The 21,099-nt window shown below is 39.3% G+C and overlaps 1 protein-coding gene across 1 annotated transcript; it reads left to right on the plus strand.

The window, feature by feature from the left end:
• Nucleotides 1-244: 244 nt before the first annotated feature.
• On the plus strand, nt 245-20,756 carry LOC115801470 (uncharacterized). The gene is made up of 7 exons (XM_030761299.2): nt 245-385; nt 847-903; nt 1,866-9,151; nt 9,371-9,510; nt 11,406-11,556; nt 11,831-11,926; nt 16,668-20,756. Exons 4-7 carry the CDS (start codon nt 9,436-9,438, stop codon nt 18,230-18,232), a joined length of 1,887 nt encoding a protein of 628 aa, XP_030617159.1. The 5' UTR covers nt 245-385; nt 847-903; nt 1,866-9,151; nt 9,371-9,435; the 3' UTR covers nt 18,233-20,756.
• Nucleotides 20,757-21,099: the final 343 nt, after the last annotated feature.

A 21,099-nucleotide genomic window follows, 5' to 3' on the forward strand; every position in this document is an offset into this window, starting at 1 on the left:
TCTGAAACTCTATGTAGCTTGTGCAGTGTTGTTCGCAACTCTTCCAGCCTCGCCACACAGGGGATGAAGTATCAGGTGAGGGAACAGTTCAGGGGCCTTTTACTGGTCTCGAGCCATCCGGATTAGTGGCGCAGAAACAGCCATCTCTGTTCTGAATGATAAATACTCAAAGATGGCTGCCCCCAGGGAGGTGAGGCGCAGAGGGCGCGGACACATTACCCTCTAAGGAGAAGCCGGAAGTCCAATTGTCCGTGCTGCGTAGAAAAGTTTCAGTCCCTCATCGGCCGCCGTAGTCCGGTGCCGAAGCTGGCTTTAGAGAACCCGAAATGAAAGGATTCACAAGTGTAGCCGCTAGGAGATCGGAGTGGGATCAAGAGGAAATCAGGTCAGTGTGTGACTCTCTCCGTGGGATAGGTTAAGGGGTGAGAGAGGATCTGTGGGCGTCCGTGTAGGTAGGAGCCGCAGAGTCCGCGGGGAGAGCTGGTGGTCTGGCACCATGGGTCTGAAGTTGGGATGCCTTTGCTGTCGGGCATGGGGGAGCTCTCGTGGTCGTGCATTAAAGGTCCATAGAAATCAAGGACTCAGAGTCCTGAGGTCAGAGTTTGGGGTCTTTGCAGTTCACTTTGTTAGTAGGGCTCAGTCATGGGGAACGGGAGGGGGGTTGGTATTTGTCAATGTAAGTGGTGTTTGAATTAATTTGGCGCTCAGTGACGGAGTAGCCAGGGGTGAGATAGACCAGATGAACGCTACAATTCCCTTCAGTCCTTGAAGCCCACTTTCCTCTCCAAGGACTGCTTTGGAAGTCTCCTTAGGGTGCTACATCACCTTCTCCTTTCGTCCCCACAGATACGAAATTTAGGGAGATCAAGCATTAAGCAAGTCTAAAGTGGTAAACCTTCTAAGGTGAGGTTTCTTTCCTCCTTACTGAGAGTTTACTTGGATATTTCTTTTCAGATTCTTTTTTTTTTTTTTTTTTTTTTTTTGCGGTACGCGGGCCTCTCACTGCTGTGGCCTCTCCCGTTGCGGAGCACAGGCCCAGTGGCCATGGCTCACGGGCCCAGCCGCTCCGCGGCATGTGGGATCTTCCCGGACCGGGGCACGAACCCGTGTCCCCTGCATCGGCAGGTGGACCCTCAACAACTGCGCCACCAGGGAAGCCCTTCATATTCTTTTTGACACCAGTAAAATAACCCTTCTGGTCCGTCAAATTCTGTTTCCCAACTTTCGTTCAAATGTTAGTATATTTCAATTTTTGTCTTGTTATTTTCTCTTAATTTTCATAATTCAGATAAACTATGGAAACAGGTGTAATTTGCCTCTTTTTAAAAAGTTAATTTCATATGTTAAACATTTCCATAATACAAATTCTCTTAGTTATTACTTTTAGGATTACATAGGATTTGGTATTTACCCGAGGGTTTGTTTCCCTGACCCACATCTCCTTCTTGGTTTTTTGCCTTTGTTGCAATTGAAATTAGGGTCTTTTTTTTTCCTTCTATTTTTTAATCTCCTTTCAATTTCTTTAACATAGTAAAACAATTTAAAAATATATTATTAAATACTTTTTTTTTGGTTACTACACTGAAATTTTATGATTACTAATAGCTTTTTCCAACTCAACAGTTCATTATGAAATTAAGAACTCAACATTTTATTATGAAAAATTCCAAACATAGCAAAGTTGAATGAATTTTACAGTGCACATGTACTATACCCACCACTTAGACTGTACCATTAACATTTTACTATATTTGCTCTGTCAGTTATCTATCCATCTCTCCATTCATTAATTCATCTTTTCTTTTTTTTGATTACTTTTATTTATTTATTTTTCTGGCCTCGCCGGGCGGCATGCGGGATCTTAGTTCCCCGACCAGGAATGGAACCTGTGCCCCCTTCAGTGGAAGCTCGGAGCCTTACCCACTGGACCACCAGGGAAGTCCCTCTTTCTTTTTTAAAAAAAATTTTGGTACATTTCAAAGTAAACTGCAGACATCAGTATACTTTCCCCTAAATACTTAAGCATTTCTATCAACTACAGTTCTTCCAATAGCTTAATTAATTCCTTTATATTTTCCAAGTGAATGATGATCTGAGCATTTCCAAGTAATATTGTCCCAGTGACAAATGTATGGATTTGCGAATGAAATGAATCTGGCTTTTAAAAATCTGGATTCTTGCTCTTACTGATGACTTGGGTGAATAACTGTGATAGTGTGATTTTCAATAAGAAATATTTGGTCTTGGTCCCGTTTCTGGCACAGAGCTCCTAAAACCTTTGGACTTTTCAAAGTTTTGAGAGTGATTTTGGTGTCTCTTGTTATGTTAATGGAGTGACTTTTTGAATGCACCTAAGGATGGGGCTAGTTGTCTGTACTGCCAACCATGTGATTAGAGGGTTGGAACTTTCAGTCCCACTCCCTGACCTCTTGGGAGGAGAAACGGCTGGAGATTGAATCAACAACCAATGGCCAGCCAGTTACTCAATCATGCCTATATAATGAAGCCACTTTAAAAACCTAAAAGGAAGGGATTCAGAGAGCTTCCGGTTGGTGAACTCGTGGGGGTACTGGGAGAGTGGCTCTCCTGGAGAGGGCATGGAAACTCCACACCCTTTTCTCATGCCTTCCCCACTGCATCTCTTCCATCCGGTTGTTCCTGAGTTATATTCTTTTATAATAAACCGGTAATCTAGTATGTAAAATATTTGAGCTCTTGAGCCACTCTAGCAAATGAATTGAACCTGAGGAGAAGATCTTGGGAACCTGTGATTTATAGCCAGTTGGTCAGAAGTACAGGTAATAATCTGGACTTGAGACTGGCATCTTATGTGATGGTGGGTGGGTGAAGGGGGGGTAGGAGGGCAGTCTTGTGGGACTGAACCCTTAACCTGTGGGATCTGATGCTGTCTCTGGGCAGATAGTGTCAGAACTGAACTGAAGTAGGATGCCCAGCTGGTGTCAGGAGAATTGCTTCGTGGTATGGGGGGGACCCCCTTCCCTCCACCACAATTTGGAATCAGGTCCAGAACACTTATTTAGTTACTGAACCTGAGTCTTGTTCTTCATTTGTGCAAATAAAAGTTTAGTCCCTCTCTCAAGTTTGCTGAGAATTAAGGGAATTAAAATATATAAAATTGTGACGGTTAGTGGCACATACATAAACAGCTATTTTTCTGTGTTTGTACTTTCATACTTTGTAAAATTTATCACTCATGTCACTTACTCATTTTTTTGTAATGAAAACTTAAAAGACCATAAACTTACAGTAATAATTAGGCAACAATAATTTTATATTCTATTACACATATTTTACATACTTGTGAAAAGATAATTAAGAAAATAAAATGACCTATCTAATAATATCTAGGTATAATCACATTATCTTTTTGGTCTCGGTATTTTTTGGTATGTCTGTATAAATATATGCACACAAAAATGTCACCTGCCATTCCAGTAAACAAGGAATGTTGCCCGCCATCAGCCACTGCATCAGCACGCCCCCAGCCCAACCATGGTGCACCCAGAGGGGAATTCAGGATGGGGAAAAACAGGATACTGGTCCTAGATTGTTAAGATGCATATCTAAGGAATAATTTCAAGGAGCCCAAACTCTTGCATCTTCCCATACATAGAAAACCACTAAAATCATTAACTTGAGATACGGTTTTTTTGTGATTAGCAGTTATCTTTTCACATTCAACTACATATTTCTTTTTCAGCAAAAACTTATGTATATGTCCTGGGTCCTCCTTACCTTACCTCAGCAGTTCCTCAGCTACTGAGAGGTTGCCTCTCAGGCTGTAGTCCCCGTGAGGTCTTTGATAACACATAACTCTCAACTTTTAGGTTGTGCATTTTTCTTCAGACGTGTTTTACACATTTTGTATTATGGCAGAAAAACATTTATGCTACATATAACTTTGAGTTACATATTTTTTCACTACATATAGAATGTTTTAAATAGCTGCACAGTATTCCATTGAAAGTTTATACTAATCAGTTAATCCTCTATCACTGCATCTATATAATACTTTATGTATACATTTATGTATAAATATATAAATATAAATATATTATTTATACATTTATGTATAAATATATATACACACATTTATAGGAATATGTATCTTTGCATGCTTATGCCATTATTTCCTTTGCAGAAATTTCTAGAAGTAAAATTTTTGGTTACCAATGATAAATATTTTGAAATTTTCAGTATACAGTGTTAAAATATTCCACTAAAATGTTCCGCCATGTAACAGACATCAATTTTCTTTTATATAATTTTATCAATTTCTTTTTGTGGTAAAGCACACTTAACATAAGATTTATCATCTTAACCATTTTAAAGTGTATAATTCAGTGACATTAAGTACAGTCACAACATTGTACAAACATCACCACTATCTAGTTGTAGAACTGTTTTATCATCCCAGATGGAAACTATGCATCCATTAAGTACTCACTTCCCATTCCTGTCTCCCCCGCCAGTCCCTGGCAAGCACTAAATGCCTTTTTGTCTCTATAGATTTGCCTATTCTGGACATTTCATATTAATGGAATCATATAATATGTCGCCTGTTACTTCTGAATTCTTTCATGTAGCATACTGTTTTCAAGGTTCATGTTGTAGCTTCTTTGAGTACTTTATTCCTTTTTATGGCTAATATTTCACTTTATGGATTTTGTTTATTCATTCATCTGTTGATAGACATTTGGGTTGTTTCCACCTTTTGGCTATCATGAGTAGAGCAGTTCCGAAATTTGAGTACAAGTTTTAATACCTGTTTTCAGTTCTACTGGGCATATACCTAAGAGCAGAATTGCTAAGTCAATAGTAATTCTGTATTTAACTTTTTGGGTAACCGCCAAACCGTACTCCACAGAGGCTGCACCATTTTACATTGCCTCCAGCAATGTATGAGGAATCTAATTCTCCACATCCTTTCTACCACTTATTACTTTATTTATTTTTATGGCCATGCTGATTGTTATGAAGTGGTAAAGTGGTATCTCATTGTGGTTTTGATTTCAATTTCCCTAATGACAAATGATGAGGAACATCTTTTTATGTGCCATCTTTATACGTTCTTTGGAGAAATGTCTATTCAAGTCTCTTTGTCCACTGTTTAAATTGTCTTTTTGTTATTGAATTGTAATTGTTCTTTATATATTCTGCTCACTAGACCCTTAATCAGTTATATTATTTGCAAATATTTTCTCCCATTCTGTGGGTTTCCTTTTCACTCTCTTGGTAGCATCTTATACAGACTACTTTTAAATTTTGATGAAGTCTAGGCTCTTCCCTGGTGGTGCAGTGGTTAAGAATCCGCCTGCCAACGCAGGAGACATGGGTTCCAGCCCTGGTCCGGGAAGATCCCATATGCCGTGGAGCAACTAAGCCCGTGTGCCACAACTACTGAGCCTGCGCTCTAAGGCCGCGAGCCACAACTACTGAAGCCCGCGCACCTAGAGCCCGTGCTCCCCAACAAGAGAAGCCACCGCAGTGAGAAGCCTACGCACCACAACAAAGAGTAGCCCCCACTCGCCACAACTAGAGAAAGCCCACACGCAGCAATGAAGACCCAGTGCAGCCAAAAATAAATAAATTAAATAAATTAAAAAAATTTTTTTGACGAAGTCTTATTTTGTTTTGTTCTTTGTATTTTTTGGTGTCATATCTAAGGCTCTGTTGTCAAATTTGAGGTCAGATCGATTTATGCCTAGGTTTTCATCTAAGAGCTTAATAGTTTTACCTCCTACATTTTTCTTTTGGCACTTTGACTTAAGAAGGCGCTGACTTTTTTTTTCTTTCTTTTCTTTTTATCAATTTATTTATTTATTTTTGGCTTTCTCTAGTTGGGGCGAGAGGAGGCTACTCTTCATTGCAGTGTGTGGGCTTCTCATTGCAGTGGCTTCTCTTGTTGTGGAACACAGGCTCTAGGTGCACGGGCTTCAGTAGTTGTGGCATGCAGGCTCAGTAGTTGTGGCATGTGGGCTCTAGACGGCAGGCTCAGTAGTTGTGGTGCGTGGGCTTAGTTGTTCTGTGGCATGTGGGATCTTCCTGGACCAGGGCTCAAACCTGTGTCCCCTGCATTGACAAGTGGATTCTTAACCACTGCACCACCAGGGAAGTCCCAGGAACACACTGCCTTCTGATCTCTGTGGTTTCTGATAGAAATCAGCTGTTCATCTTATTTCATATCCATTGCATATGACAGTTGGTTCTTGCTGCTTTGAAGATTCTCTATCTTTGGCTTTTGATAGTTTGAACTTTATGTGTCTCACTGTAGAACTCTTTGAGTTTAAAAAAGAAAAGAAAGTGATTTTAAGTTCTTTGCATATTGGCTCCGTTTGGGGCAATCCTTCAAACTTAGCCAGGCCATTTATAACAGTGCCTTAGGCTTCTTTTCCTGCTTCTGCTGAGCCTGAGTACCAGACAGAGGTGAAAGCTCATGTTCTTCTCCGTGTGTCTATTGTACGCAGGCCTCTTGTGTCAGTCCTTTAGGGAACCCAGAAATAGGTCAAAACAAACAATTCCTTGGGGACAAGATTTACTTTTCTCCCTACAGGTCCAGGTATCCATCCACACCACGAATACAGGCTGCAGCTCTGCCACAATGGCTCTGGGGGCAAGGCTAATTTAGAATGCCATAAAAAGTCTCCTGTTTCAGTGACCTTTCTCCTGGTCAGGTGTTCACTTTGTTTCTGTAAACCATTGACTGTCTTCCAGAGTTCCAGTAAGGTTGATTCTGACAGTTTTTGTCAGTTTTTTTAGTGCTCCTGAGGAATCCCCTGGAGGTGTCTACTCCACCATTTTTGCTAATGTGACTCTACGATGCTGTCAATTTTTACATATAGATTGTATAACTGGTCAGTTAACTTAACACTCTTATTTTTGGTGTTCACTAAAGTTGACCTCCATCTTTTATGTTAGTAATTTTTTTTTTTAATGTTAGTAATTCTTACTTGATTCTTTTATCAGACTGCATTGGGAGTGTTTCCAGAACAGTGGTGAAAAATAATGGTATTGTTGCACTAGCACATGTGTGCATGCGCAAACACACGCACACACACACACAAACCCACCCGTCTTTTTAATGAGTGCTTTTATCTCTGGCTTTCAGCTGGACATATGTGGGATTTATTCAGTTTTGTTTTTTTATTATGGTTCTTTTTCTTTTTGAAAGATATACAGATACAACTTAAGTCATATCATCTTCTATTTCTCCCCTTCTCTTCCCATGGATAACTGCTATCTTGTTATATATTACGCATATTTTCATACTTTTACTAGATGTGTATGTATCCACAAACAACACATACTCTTGTTTTGTGTTTTAGAAACAGATGAAGATAGTAGTATATATTTTTTAAAAAACTATAGGTTGTGTTTTGTTTTTTCATGCTAAGGCAATAATGAATTCCTGACCTACCCAGGGCTCATATTTGAAATAGATGTTGGATTTTTTTTTTTTGCTGTACATGGGCCTCTCACTCTTGTGGCCTCTCCCGTTGTGAAGCACAGGCTCCGGATGCACAGGCTCAGCGGCCATGGCTCACAGACCTAGCTGCTCCATGGCATGTGGGATCCTCCCAGACCGGGGCACGAACCCGTGTCCCCTGCACTGGCAGGCATACTCTCAAGCACTGCACCACCAGGGAAGCCCTAGGTGTTGGATTTTTATGAAATATTTTTCTCAGCATCGATTTTGGCAATCATGTGACTTTTCTAATCTATTAATATATTGTAGCAGACACTCTTGGTTCCTTGCTGTGCAGAGTTGATGTAGCTGACCTGAGACTGTTCTCCTTGGAAAGGCCTGCTGACAAGATGCCTTCCCTGGCATCTGGGAACTTAGATTTTGGGAGGGTTCCCACTCTTCCCTATCAAGAGCGGCTCACTGTGCCAAGACTCTTCTTTCAAACAATATGGTTTGTCTTGAACATGTGTTTTCCTCTGGGATTCTGGAATTTTGGTATGTACTAGGAATAGCCCCCCATAAAAGCCATGGGCACTGAGTCTCTAATAGGCTAACACATTTCACATGAGTTATTACAACTTGTTGCTGGGGAAGTGAGCATATCCTCTGTGACTTCATGGAGACAGGACTCTTGGAAGTTTGTGCCTCGTTTTCCCCCAGACTTTGCCACACCTTTTCCCTTTGCTGATTTTGCCTTGTCTACTTTCATGGTAATAAGTCAGTTATGTGCTAAATCTTGGGAGTCCTAAGGAATCACTGAATCTGGGCGTCGTCTTAGGGACCTCCAGCACACCTGCCAAACGTCCATTCACTTCCTTCTTTTCTGCCAGATTCTCCAGACATTCCTTGGCTTGTGGCAGCATAACTGATGTCTGCCTCTGTCTTCACATGGTCTCCTCTTCCCTGTGTGTTTCTTCTCAGTGTGTCTGGTATAAGGACACTCATTGGATTTTAGGGCCTACCTGGATAATCCTGGATGTTCTCATCTTGAGATCCCTATAATTACATCTGCAAAGACCCTTTTACAAAATCAGATCACATTCACATGTTCATGGGGTTACGATGTGAACATATCTTTGGGGGTGTGTGGCACCATTCAACCCACTACAAAGGAGTATGTGGACACGTGATTTTAAGGGGAAAAAATGTCCAGAGCCTGACTTCTACATGTCTTCTTTCCCAAAACTGATCTGTGTGAGAAGTCTTCTGCCATTCTTCTGCCAGGCTTTGTGCTGTGCTGGTTTTCCTTTCCCATATTCCGTTTCTCATTCATGCTACTTATACTTCACAGAAGAAAGGCATACCTCTCCCCATTTAGATTGTTATGTTTTACTGCCTCAGGGGCATCAAATAAAGGGACAGTTAGAAGCACTGGCCTTGACTTAAGGTGGGTGAACAGCAGCAGTGACAGCATCTGGGCCCAGAGGGAATATATCACCCAAATGAACTTACTCTTCACTCCACAGGTCCTGGCTTCGAGGAGCAAGAGAAATCAAGTAAAGGATGAGGAGGATGTTCCTGGAGTTGCATATGGTCATTTCGTGGGACATCCGTTACCTGAGACTGAGATTTTGGAACAGAAACTTAGGGCAGATCCAGAAGAGACTAAAAACAACATCCTAGTTACTTGGCATATCACAAAACAAGATGATGATGAAGGCTCAGGTGACTTTTGGTTTGTTTTATTCTTGATTCCCTCATGGATTTCCAGAAGGCTGAAAAAAAAAAGCAGTCCAATTAAATGAAAAGTATAAATTGGGAAAAAATGGGCTCTGGGGAGAAATAAACTACCTTCAAAATCATGATGAAGTAGAATCAGATATATATTGTTCGTAGATTTCGTACTACATGACCAATGTTGGTATATAATGTATGACTCTGCAGGTCCCTCCTGGTTACATAAACCATCAACTTGCATGTAATCTGTCAGCCACTGCAACCAGAGAATCATGAAAAGTTATTTGATATGCATTGAATCTGAGGAGAAGGCAGATAATTTCCTCAGGAGATGTCACAATTTCATGGTACTTAACTCTTGGGAAATTTCTTTGATGGTTTCTTTCTAGAGGTGATAACATGCATTGTGTTCATAGCATTCTTCTAATATTGATAGATATACAAGCAGGTTGTGTATGGCTGTTTCTTATATGATTATTCTGAGTCCTCTGCTGGACTAGACCAAGTAGAATTCAGTGCACAGAGTTTTTCAAAAGACCACAGCTTGGTGACTTATATACCTACACTTGTTTTGGGCTGGTTTTATCCTTGAATAAAACCTAAAGTGCCCAGGAAAATGTAAGGTTTGCACAGTTATCAAAGGACATCTGTGAACAGGTTGTAGAATGGATGTTTCAGTACAGATTTGGCCACAGGGAGTTATAAATTCTTGTTTGGTAATGGCTTGGGTTTTTGAGATCCACAGTTTGCTTTAGAACTTTACCTTATCTCAGAAAATACAGAGCCCTTCCACGTGTTCAAAATCTAGTTATTACTATACTTTTCATGCCCAAAAATGTTAAATATTTTGTGTAGATAGGAAAGAGCTAGATGTTGTTATATTTAATTGGAATAAAATTAGTGAACTATATTGAAAAGAAGAACTCATCTAAATATTGAAACTAGCAAAATAATAATCATCAAATTGATGTTTGGTCAGTTTAAAGCAATTACATCTACTCGTGGTACTGCTACTGTGCCATTCAATGAGGTACCAGTATTTTTGTGTGTGATGATGGTTATTATGTATTGACACTAAATTTAAATTCCCAAGTTGATAGAGCTATTAAAAATGAAATAATTGATCAAGTAATAAGGAAAATTTAACCAGAAAAAGTTCAATTGCTTATAAAATTTTGATAAATGAAAGAGAATATCCCCGCCAAGAATCTAGTTGTTACCTCCCACCTCCTTATTGTCTTTATTTTATTTATTTATTTATTTGCCTTTATTTTAATTAAACAAATGACTCATTGTGGTATAATTATATATATATATATATATATATATATATATATATAGTCTTTGTCTCTGGTTCCTGGCACAGAGTTCCTAAAACCTTTGGAATTTCCTGAGAGATAGGAGTGTCTTTTTTTATCCATAACAAGCCCCTTTGAGCCATATGTGAGTTTATGCTAATTAGGTGACTCAGGATGGGCCCCTAGAGAGCTTCAGGGTGGGAGCTGATCCCCAGAAAGACCAAGCCTTGATTGGAACTTCTGGCTCTACCCTCTGATCTCAGTAGACAAGAGAGGGGCTGGAGATTGAGCTCTATCACTTGTAGGCAGTGGTTTAATCAGTTATGCCTACGTAATGGAATGTCCATAAAAACCCCAACGGGGTTCAGAGAGCTTCCAAGTAGGCAAACAGTCCGCTTTCTGGGATGGTGACTCACCCCAACTCGACAGGGACAGAGGCCCTTGCACTCAGGACCCTTTTAGATTTGGCTCTATGAGCCTCTTCATGTGACCATTCATTTGTGTCCTTCATAATAAACTATAAGAGTAAGCATAATAATTTCCTGAGTTCTGTGAGTGGTTCTAACAAATTATCAAACCTTAGCAGAGAAGTTATGGGAACCCCCGAATTTGTAGCTAAGTTGGACACAAGTGCAGGGAACCTGGAATCTGGGACTTTGGACTGGTGGCTGAAGTGAAGGCAGTCTTGTGGGACTGAGCTCTTTAGCCTGTGGAGCCTGATGGTAACTCTGAGTTGTTAGTGTCAGATTAGGATTGAATTCAAAGACCAACTGTTAGGACAAAAGATGCTCCTAGTGCTTTTATCACTTAGGAGACTACAAGGTTTTAGGAGTGCTAAGCCGGCAACCAGGGACAGAGAACATTATATATATTTTCTATTATTTCACACCTTCCATTTCAATAATGAGAGAAACACTCTTATCGCGTGGACTGTGTTGTTACAGGGCACATGGACTGTGTTGCTACAGGGATCGCTGACACTGAAGGATGTGGCCGTGGACTTCACATGGGAGGAGTGGCAGCTCCTGGACCCTGATCAGAAGGATCTGTACAGGGACGTGATGCTGGAGAACTATAGCAACCTGGTGTCCGTAGGTGAGGACGGCTCCCCTGTGTCCCTTGGATGGTGACTTTTCTTTCTTCAGCTTCTGAAAGAGTTGTTGTGTCTGTGGTGCTCTGAAGTGGGAGATTTTCAATCTCCTCCCCCCGGCCCCAGATGAGAAGGTATAATCTCTCCACGTTGTAGAGACAAGCCTTTAATTTCCAAACATGCAGATCGTGCAGTCCCTAAAGTGTACCATTCTCATAGCATCACAGATCCCTAGTTCCATTTGATGAGGCTAAGTCTTCTGTTATTTCCCACGAACAGGGTATCAAGTTAACAAACCTGATATACTCTCCATGTTGGAACAAGGAGAACCACCATGGACCTTAGAAGATGAAGTTCACAGTCACCCCCATCCAGGTAAGTGAGAGAGAACCAGCAAGAGGGGGAAGGCTGTGGAAATCACTTTCTAGTCCTTTAGAAAAGGCATCCCAGTGGTGAGGGTGTCTGAGGATACAGAAACAGCCTCCATGTATCCCTTTCCTCATATGAGAGCTCTTTTTCTGTGCAAGAACTTAGAGGAAAGTATACCACTTTATCTCATCTTGGAATGAATCCCTGTTTATTTCTTCTTAGATGTCAACTTTCCCCCTCCTAGGATTATTCTTGCTTGGTTTTTCAAATCCTCCCATTCTTCACTTGTTAGAGTATGATTTTATGTTCCTTTCACATCTCTTGGTATGAAATTCCTCCTTCCGTGTCTCTCTTCTAAGACAAAACTTTGAATTCATCATTGTCTTCTGACTCATACACCTTCCTGCTCCATTGTGAAATATTTATTTCCCTTTACGACATCCAACTGCACCTCAGGTGCCTTACTCTTGTAGTAATGTGGTCTCTTAATGTGTATTCATCTGCTTGCTTGACTTTTCTTTTTACCCCCTCTGAGATTCTTCAAAGGTTCTGTTGTCATCCCTCTGCTCTGTCTCATAGGCTATAAAACCTTACTTTATTCAAATGTGTTAAGCTCTTTGTGGAGACTTGCAATTGACATGTCCCTTAACACTGTCTAATATACCTGCTGGTACCATATATTTTAACCTGTCTCCATGGCAATTCCCAATGAGTTCACTCTTTTTGTGTGAGAAACTAGAACCATCTTCCCTCCCAGAAAATCCCTTTCCAACATCCTTTTTAAAATTGAGATTCTCTTGTACTTCTGTACATCTTAAATCCTGGCATTACCTTGAATCTTCTCTACCCTCTGGGCTCCTGTATTTAATGCCTCTGCTGTTCCTGTTCTTTGTGTAATTAGGAAAGACGTTTCTAAAATTTCTCATTCTCATTTCCTAGCCTAAACAAAATCATAAAACCTCATGCCCACCTTACTGTAGTTCCTTTTTATATTTGTTAATTAATCATTCTCTTAGTTAAACTTTAGATTTTGTTGCTGGATTCTTTTCCCTAAAGCTATCCTTTTCCTCCTCATAGTCTGATGGCATTAAGTCCCAGTTGACCATATTATTATGACATAGAAATTTCTCTTCTATCAAACACCTAAGTCCCCACTCTCAAAGAGGAGGCAGAAATTTAACAAAAGTAGAGTTTCAGTTTTATAAGATGAAAAGAGTTAATGGAGAGAGATAGTGGTGATGGTTATACACAATTGTGAATGCATTTTAATACACTGAACTGTACACTCAGAAATGATTAAGATGGTAAATTTTGTGTTATGTGTAATTTATCACAATAAAAATAAATGGGAAAAAATACACAGATACTATGTCTGGTGGTGAAAACGACTGTAAACCCCAAACCATCAGCATGGAAAATGACTAGAGATGAGGTCAATGGGGTAATAACTGGGGGTTTGCAATAGGTCATTTGGTCACATAAGGCCTTGTCATCCATTTCAAACACTTGATTTTCCTCCTAATGAGAAAACCTTTAGAAGGATTAGGGTATAGCAGTGACGGGATATAATTTATGTTTTAGAGGTATCACCTTGGCTATCAGTAGAAAATAGACTGGAATAGGCAGGTGTTGAAGCAGAAAACCAGATGTGAGACCTGGTTGTTGGTGACTTCAACCCAGCTTGAGGATGGTATGAAAAGATTCTGGAACAATAAAGACTGAATTTGCCACTTAAGTAGGTATGGGGTATGTTTGTTTCCTAGGTAACAAATTACCACAAACTGTGTGACTTGAAACAACAGAAATGTATTCTCACGGTTTTAGATGCTAGAATTTGAAAATCAAGGTATTGGTAGAGCCATGCTCCCTTTCAAAGATCTAGGAATGAATCCTTTCTTGTCTATTCCTTGCTTCTGGTAGTGGCCAGAAATCTTTGATGTTCCTTAGATTGTAGACACGTCATTCCAGTCTTTGCCTCTGTTATTACATGACCTTCTCCCTGTATGTCTCTGTGTGTCTATAGCCAAATCTCTGTCTCCTTAGAAGGACCCCAGTCTTTGGATTAGGGTTCACTCCAATCCATTTTGACCTCGTCTTAACTTGATTACATATGCAAAGACCCTGATTCCAAATAGGGTCACATTCATAGCTACTAGGGGTTAGGGTTTAAACATCTCTTTGGGGGACATATTCAACCCACAATATGGAGTGTGAGAGGGGAAAAAAACAGACGGAAGATGATGCTAAGTATTTTTGATAGAAGAGACTAAATTTAGTGGGAAACAAAGAAATGTCTTTCAGAGCAAAGATTTTTATGAACAAAGCTAGGACAAATCATGTAATATTTACAAATTAAGCTTTTTAACCTGTGAAATGTTTCTGCTATCATTGAAGGCTGTACAAAATTCAAGTAAATGGTAAATATAGAGACTATTTCAGAAATTTAGAAGAAAAGTAGCCTAAAGTGGTATAGAGAGAATGAAGAGTGATAGTATCATAAAGTATCTTAGGTGAGAGAAATAGCTCAGTTTTGAATTAAGATGATAAGGAAACATGGCAAGAAACTGGAAATGTGCAAGGCCATGTGGGGACTGTCAAAAGATTGGCCTGAAACCAGCCATGTGGAGACCAATGTTTGAAAGTATTTGTTGGGGAGCTAGTGGAGTGGAAACTTAGATAAACTGGGTACATCATGGTAATGTAAACTTTTATCACCAGGCTTACTGTTGTGACTTTTATGGTTAATAATAAAGGAGTCATGGTGGAGGTTAGGTTTTGTATATTCTAACTCTAGATAGTCTTATTTTTAACCTCGGTGGCAGCATTATAGAAATAATAAGGTATAGCCAGATGTTCTAAGAAAAACTAAAGATAAAATTGTCACGTCTTGATTCAGGAGGAAGGTGGTCCTATAAGACCCTTTAATTAATGCCAGCAGAGACATTACTGTATGATTAAGGAAGAAGACGCTGTTGTTGGCAAGTTGAGAGATTAGTATATCAGGGACAATGAAATGGGAAAAATTCCACCATGACATCCATACAGGTACAGAATAGTGAAGAAGGTGAGCGTTCCCATGTCTGGTGCAGCAGATCTGCTTCTAAAAAAGACTGTGCCCCACTAGCCTGTTGTGAAAGTCCATCAGGATCATCGTGTCCCTTTCTGTGGGAACGTATGAGAATGTGTCACAGCTCCATGCAAGGTTAGAATGTGAGATTGGTGCTTTGGGAAAGTGAATTTGATGATGGTCTACCTAATGAAGAAGAATGGCAAGTTTTATCAACAGGATGAGCACCCAAGAGTCTGTTAGAATTTTCTTGAAATCATGACCTGTATGTCCAACATTCTGAGTTGCCTCTTTGATGTATATGTTCTAACACCCACGTCTTCTTTCTCTACCAGCGTGGTTATGTTAGGGTCTCTTCAGAGGGCTCTAGGAATCCCAAAACTCTATGTTGACTGACTAAAGCTTTCATCTGTGCCTTCATCTTTTTTCAGTCTTCATGTTTCTCAGAAAGTGATCTCATACAATACTCTGACCTTAAATAATATATATTTCTTTGTTTGGGGTTTTTTTTTTTTTTTGGCTGCACCATGCAGCTTGCGGGATCTTAATTCCCCAACCAGGATTGAACCTGGGCCCATGGCAGTGAAAGTGCCAAGTCCTAATTACTGGACTGCCAGGGAAGTCCACTTAAATAATATTTACATACTGATGTTTCCACATTGCTATTTTCAGTCAAGACCTTACTCAAGTCTTATCGTCTGACTGGCTTTTCCGTGTCTGTGCTTGGATATTATCTCAAAAATGATATGTTTCAAAATGTACTTGGTTTCCCTCACATTCTGAACTTGGTTTCCCTCACATTCTGAAGTTCGGCGATATTCCTCATCTTGTTGAAAGGCACTACCCAACTACCCAATGGGTCAAGCCAAATACTCAGGCGTGCACTTTGATTCCCTCTTTTGTTACCTCTCCTCACATCAAATCCATTAGTGAGTCTTGTTTATCCTTCCTTCCAAATAAATCCTGATATCTTCCACTTCTTATTTCCTTTGCTTCTTCAAATCACTGTCACACTTGGAACTGCCTACTTTATTCCTTATCGTATTTGTTTATTGTTTCCCTTTCCACCCATAGAATATGGCTTCAGTGAAAGTAAAGAATTTTTACCCTGACAGCTGTTATCTTTTGGGTTGTTTGGTGTTTTATATTACTGTGTCTTTAACAATTTCCAAGAGACAGGAGTTAGTGTTTAATGGATACAGAGTTTTTCAGTTGGGGAAGATGAAAAAGAACTAGAGATGAATGGTTGTGATGGTTGTACAACAATGTGATTGTACTTAATGCCACATAAATATACACTTAAAAATGGTAAAATTTATCTTATATATATTTAACAATTGTGAAAAGTTTTTTTTTTAAAAAAAGATAAGGTACTTTTATACTTGGAATTTCTTTTATATTTGATATCATAGGTTTTCCGTTAAAGAGCCAGCTCACCCCAAGGTATTTTTTTTAAGTCTTTATTGAATTTGTTGCAATATTGCTTCTGTTTTATGTTTTGGTTTTATGGCCATGAGGCATGCGGGATCCCAGCTCCCCAACAAGGCACCGAACCCACACCCTCTGCATTGGAAGGTGAAGTCTTAACCACTGGACCACCAGGGAAGTCCCCCAAGGTATTTTTGAAGCAGTTTTATTCCATATGATACTCATGGAAGGGTTAATTGTTCTCTTTCCTAGAAATTGATAAAGTGGATGATCATATGCAGCCACACTGGCAAAACCAAAATATACTGAAGAGGTTGGAACAGTGTCATGAACAGAATGCATTTGAGAATATTATTTATCAGAGCAAAAGTTGTTTTCCTTTGAGGCCAAATCATGATGTATTTGATTTACATGGGAAAACTTTGAAATCATATTTAGATGTAATCAACCTGAGTACAAGCTGCAAAAAAATGGAGCCTGCTGAGTTTAATGGAGATGGGAGATCCTTTCTCCATGCTGATCATGAGCAAACTCATACTGAAATTAATCATCGGGACATACACAAAATAGAGAACACCCACGAATGTACTGAATGTGGGAAAGCCTTCCTCAAGAAGTCTCGGCTCAATGAACATAAGAGAATTCATACAGGAAAGAAACCCCACAGATGTAGTGTCTGTGGGAAAACCTTCTCCAAGAAGTTCAAGCTCACTGAACATCAGCGAACTCACAAAGGGGAGAAACCCCATGAGTGCCGTGAATGTGGAAAAACCTTCCTCAGGAAATTTCAGCTTACTGAACATCAGAAGACTCATACAGGAAATAAACCCCATGTATGCAGTGTATGTGGGAAAGCATTCTACAGAAAGTTCAAGCTAACTGAACACCAGAGAACTCATACAGGAGAGAAACCCTATGAATGTCCTGAATGTGGCAAAGCCTTCTTTAGGAAGGCAGAGCTCGTTATACATCAGAGAAACAAAAGAGGAGAAAAACCCCATGTATGCAATGAGTGTGGGAAAGGTTTCTCCAGAAAATCACAGCTCATTCTGCACCAGAAAATTCATACAGGAGAGAAATCTTATATATGCAGTGAATGTGGAAAAGGTTTCATACAGAAGGGCAATCTTATTATACATCAACGAACTCACACTGGAGAGAAACCCTATGGATGCACTGAATGTGGTAAGGCCTTCAGCCAGAAGGCATGCCTCATAGCACATCAGCGATTTCATACAGGAAAGGCTCCCTTTGTATGTACTGACTGTGGAAAATCTTGTTCACAGAAATCAGGACTCATTAAACATCAGAGAATTCACACAGGAGAGAAACCCTATGCATGCAGTGACTGTGGGAAAGCCTTCACTACAAAGACAATGCTCATTGTCCATCAAAGAACTCACACGGGAGAGAGGCCCTATGGATGCAATGAGTGTGGGAAAGCTTTCTCCCACATGTCATGCTTGGTTAAACATAAGAGGACACACACAAGAGAGAAACAAGTAGATTCAGTGAAGGTGGAATATCCTTCCACAAAGGGTCACAGCTTATTAGATACTAGTGAACTCATGCAGGGGGAAAACACTGTTAATATGGTGACTGTGCAGATGCCTTCTGCAACCCCTCAGACATCATTAAACATCAGTGGGCTCCTAGCAGATAGGAATGTAGTCCTTATGGAACAGCCAGAGGCCAGAGGTGCACCCTCAGGAGATAACAGAGAGTTTGTGCAGGAGAGAAACTTCATGAATGCAATGAATGTGGTTATGCCTTCAGTGGTCAATTATATCTTATTTTATGTCACAAAAAACACATAGGAAAAAACTGGTACATTCTATTTGGAAAAGCCTTGAGCAATAATGTATAGCTGATTATATGGTTATGTATAAAAAGCAAACCTATGAAGGCAGAGGTTAGGAAAGCTGTGTTTTGGAAGATAGACCCTATTATCAGTGATTACCAAGGTCATCAGTGAGCTTATAGTGTGTAAAAATATGAGAGTGGTAAAGTCCTTCCCTCAATAGGTGTCATTACATACTGGAGAGAAACTTGGAAGGCAGTGAATGTGGCAGGGTTTTCTGCCCCATCCATTAGCTGATGAAATCATATACAAATAAAACACTGTGAACACACTAATTGTGGAATATCTTACTAAAGTTCTTGTGAAGCAAAGCCTGTGAAAATGAGAAACATTCGAGAGCTTTATGTACCAATTCCCACTTCATAATACATTACACAATATACCTGATGTACATTTTTGGACAGGAAACCTTGAACAATATTCCTAGTTACTATGCTTATGATTCCATAATTTTAAGGAGAAAGACAGTCTACCCCACATCACTGGTTAAGGTTATCATGTTATACTCATTTCTCCTAATTTTGGATTCTTTTTCTTTTTTTAAAAAAAAATTATCTTCAATGCCCACCCAATATATGATTAGCTGCTGCATTTCTTAGGCTCTAAATTTATTTAAATATTATTTCAGACAATTGAATTCCCTCACAACAGAAATGAATATTAAATTCATAAATATAACTTAATGTCCTTGGATGAGCTTAAGTTCGATTTATAAATAAGACTAAGCATTATACCATAAAGGTCACTATAAATGTGATTTTTAAAATTTTCTAGACTTGAAAAGGTAGTGAAATCAGGTTTGCAAAATGAACTGAAAGCCCAAGGACAATTAGTAATTTAAACCTATAAATTAACTAACAAAATACATTCCAACATAACTCTTGGTAGTTTTTTTCCTGAAAACATGAAAATAAAATGGGCAATTTGAACACAAATTAAGATGACTCTTCTTGCTTCCATCCTAGCTCTCTCTTCTCTGATTATCCAAATTATTCTCAGAATCCTGGGAATATGAAAATCTAAACTGGATAACTATTCAGCTGCATTCTTCCCTCTGGAGATAGCTCCCTGCCCAACCCTTCCCTTTGCCTCATTGATGGAATCGATATAGATGTCAGGAAGAATGTTGGGGTGGTTCCATTTCCTCTCAACTAAGGGACTCTCGAGTCTTACATGTTTGAGTGTCACATGAGGAAGAGAAAAGTAGATCATCATAGAATCAACTGTGGCCTGGTATCATACTTCACAGAGCTGGATCGACTGAATCAGATTGGGAATAGGTCAAGGAGCTCTGGAAGTGTGGGCTCAATCTGGTTCTAGACTGGAATACTATAGGCCTTTAACCAATCTGGCAAATATTTTCAGAATCTCTGTAATTACTGAGCTGTAGCCAGGAGTAATGTCAGTAGGGACTGGCATAAAACTGATGTAGCGTTAAGGTTCAGACCAAGTCTACTGCTGGAAAACTGGAATTTGAGGAAGAGCATGAGGTCAGGTCCCTTAGGGAGAAGCTAGGAGTGGAGGCATGTAAGTAGATGAGGTATCTTAGTGGCATTGTAAATGATTTTTTAAAAACACATGATGTAAAAACTTAGAATTACTTGAAGAGAACATCTCAATTGTTTTCTTAAGGATTTTAATGTGGAATATATGAGGATCTTAGATCATGTATAAACATTGCTATATCAGTTTCAATACAAAGAAGAAATATAACAAATGTCAAATAACAAATATCATCTTCCTGAGTTTGTGCTCAAATATAAGGTCTTGAATGTAAGTTAGAGTCTGTAAAATTTAGACTGTAAGCTTCATGAAGAAGTAACAAGTACTTCTACTGTTTAGGGACCTTCTGTTAACCCCTATATACCAGATGTCTAGAATGCCTGGCAAAGAGTAGGCACTCATTGTTAATTGGCTGAGTCTCATCCAATAAGCAATCTGGTCTTGCTCAACTGAGATCTAAAGTAGGATCAGAAAGGACCAAACTGTTTCCAAGTAACTTTAATGTATCTCAAAACAAACCTCAAGAATATTTATAGGAGTGCAAACACATTAATTAACAATGTTTGTCATCCAACCAAAAATTACCAAGCATGCATAAAAGCCAGAAAGTGTGACCAATATTGAGAAAAACCAATCAGAAGTGACCGGAAACTGACGATGCTAGATTGAGCAAACAAGGACAGTATGATAACTGTATAAACAGTTATAACTGTATTCCATTGGATCAAAAAGGCAGAGAAGTGATTAACATGTTAATTATAACAATGTGTAATGGGGTTTAAAAAATATTTTATATGTTACATGTTCATATTTTATAAGCCCTCCCATAATATTGTTTCTTCATTCACTATCTTGAGAAGAGAGTGGAGGGCAGTTTGAGAGATTTCCATCTGGCGTTCCTCACAATGATACCTCTTACCCCATTGGCTGAGAACTCAAGGCTTTTCTCTTTTTAATAAAAGCTTTTATTAGCTTTTGTTCTCTTTGTACGTGAGTTTCTTTTGCCTTGTCATCAACTTCACTGGTCTTTTCTTTTGCATACCCTAATAGGTTAAAAAACTGATCATGCTTTTTAAGACTCCCCCAGCACAGCCCCTTGTATCATTTTGGATAGTTTCTATTGCTGTGTCTTCAAGTTAACTAATCTTTTCTTATGCCATGTCTAATTGCCATTAATTCCATCAGTGTATGTTTTCTTTCAAACTGTAGTTTTTAATCTCTAGAAATTTGACTTGGGACTTTCTTTTTATATCTTTCACATCTCTATTTAACATGGTTTACTTTTAACCTATTTGTCACTTAATATTTAAAGTGGTTTTC

This window comes from Delphinapterus leucas, chromosome 20 (assembly GCF_059928025.1).
Source record: "Delphinapterus leucas isolate spDelLeu-1000000601 "Yukka" chromosome 20, BTC_Dleu_Yukka2, whole genome shotgun sequence".
Taxonomy (NCBI): Eukaryota; Metazoa; Chordata; class Mammalia; order Artiodactyla; family Monodontidae; genus Delphinapterus; species Delphinapterus leucas.

What these genes read in the sequence shown, in the direction of transcription:
- LOC115801470 (XM_030761299.2), top strand. Translation starts at nt 9,436, where the DNA reads ATGAAAAGTTATTTGATATGCATTGAATCTGAGGAGAAGGCAGATAAT. An exon ending in GGAGATGTCACAATTTCATG is followed by an intron (nt 9,511 to 11,405) that starts GTACTTAACTCT and finishes GTGTTGTTACAG; the next exon opens with GGCACATGGACTGTGTTGCT. An exon ending in TCACAGTCACCCCCATCCAG is followed by an intron (nt 11,927 to 16,667) that starts GTAAGTGAGAGA and finishes TCTCTTTCCTAG; the next exon opens with AAATTGATAAAGTGGATGAT.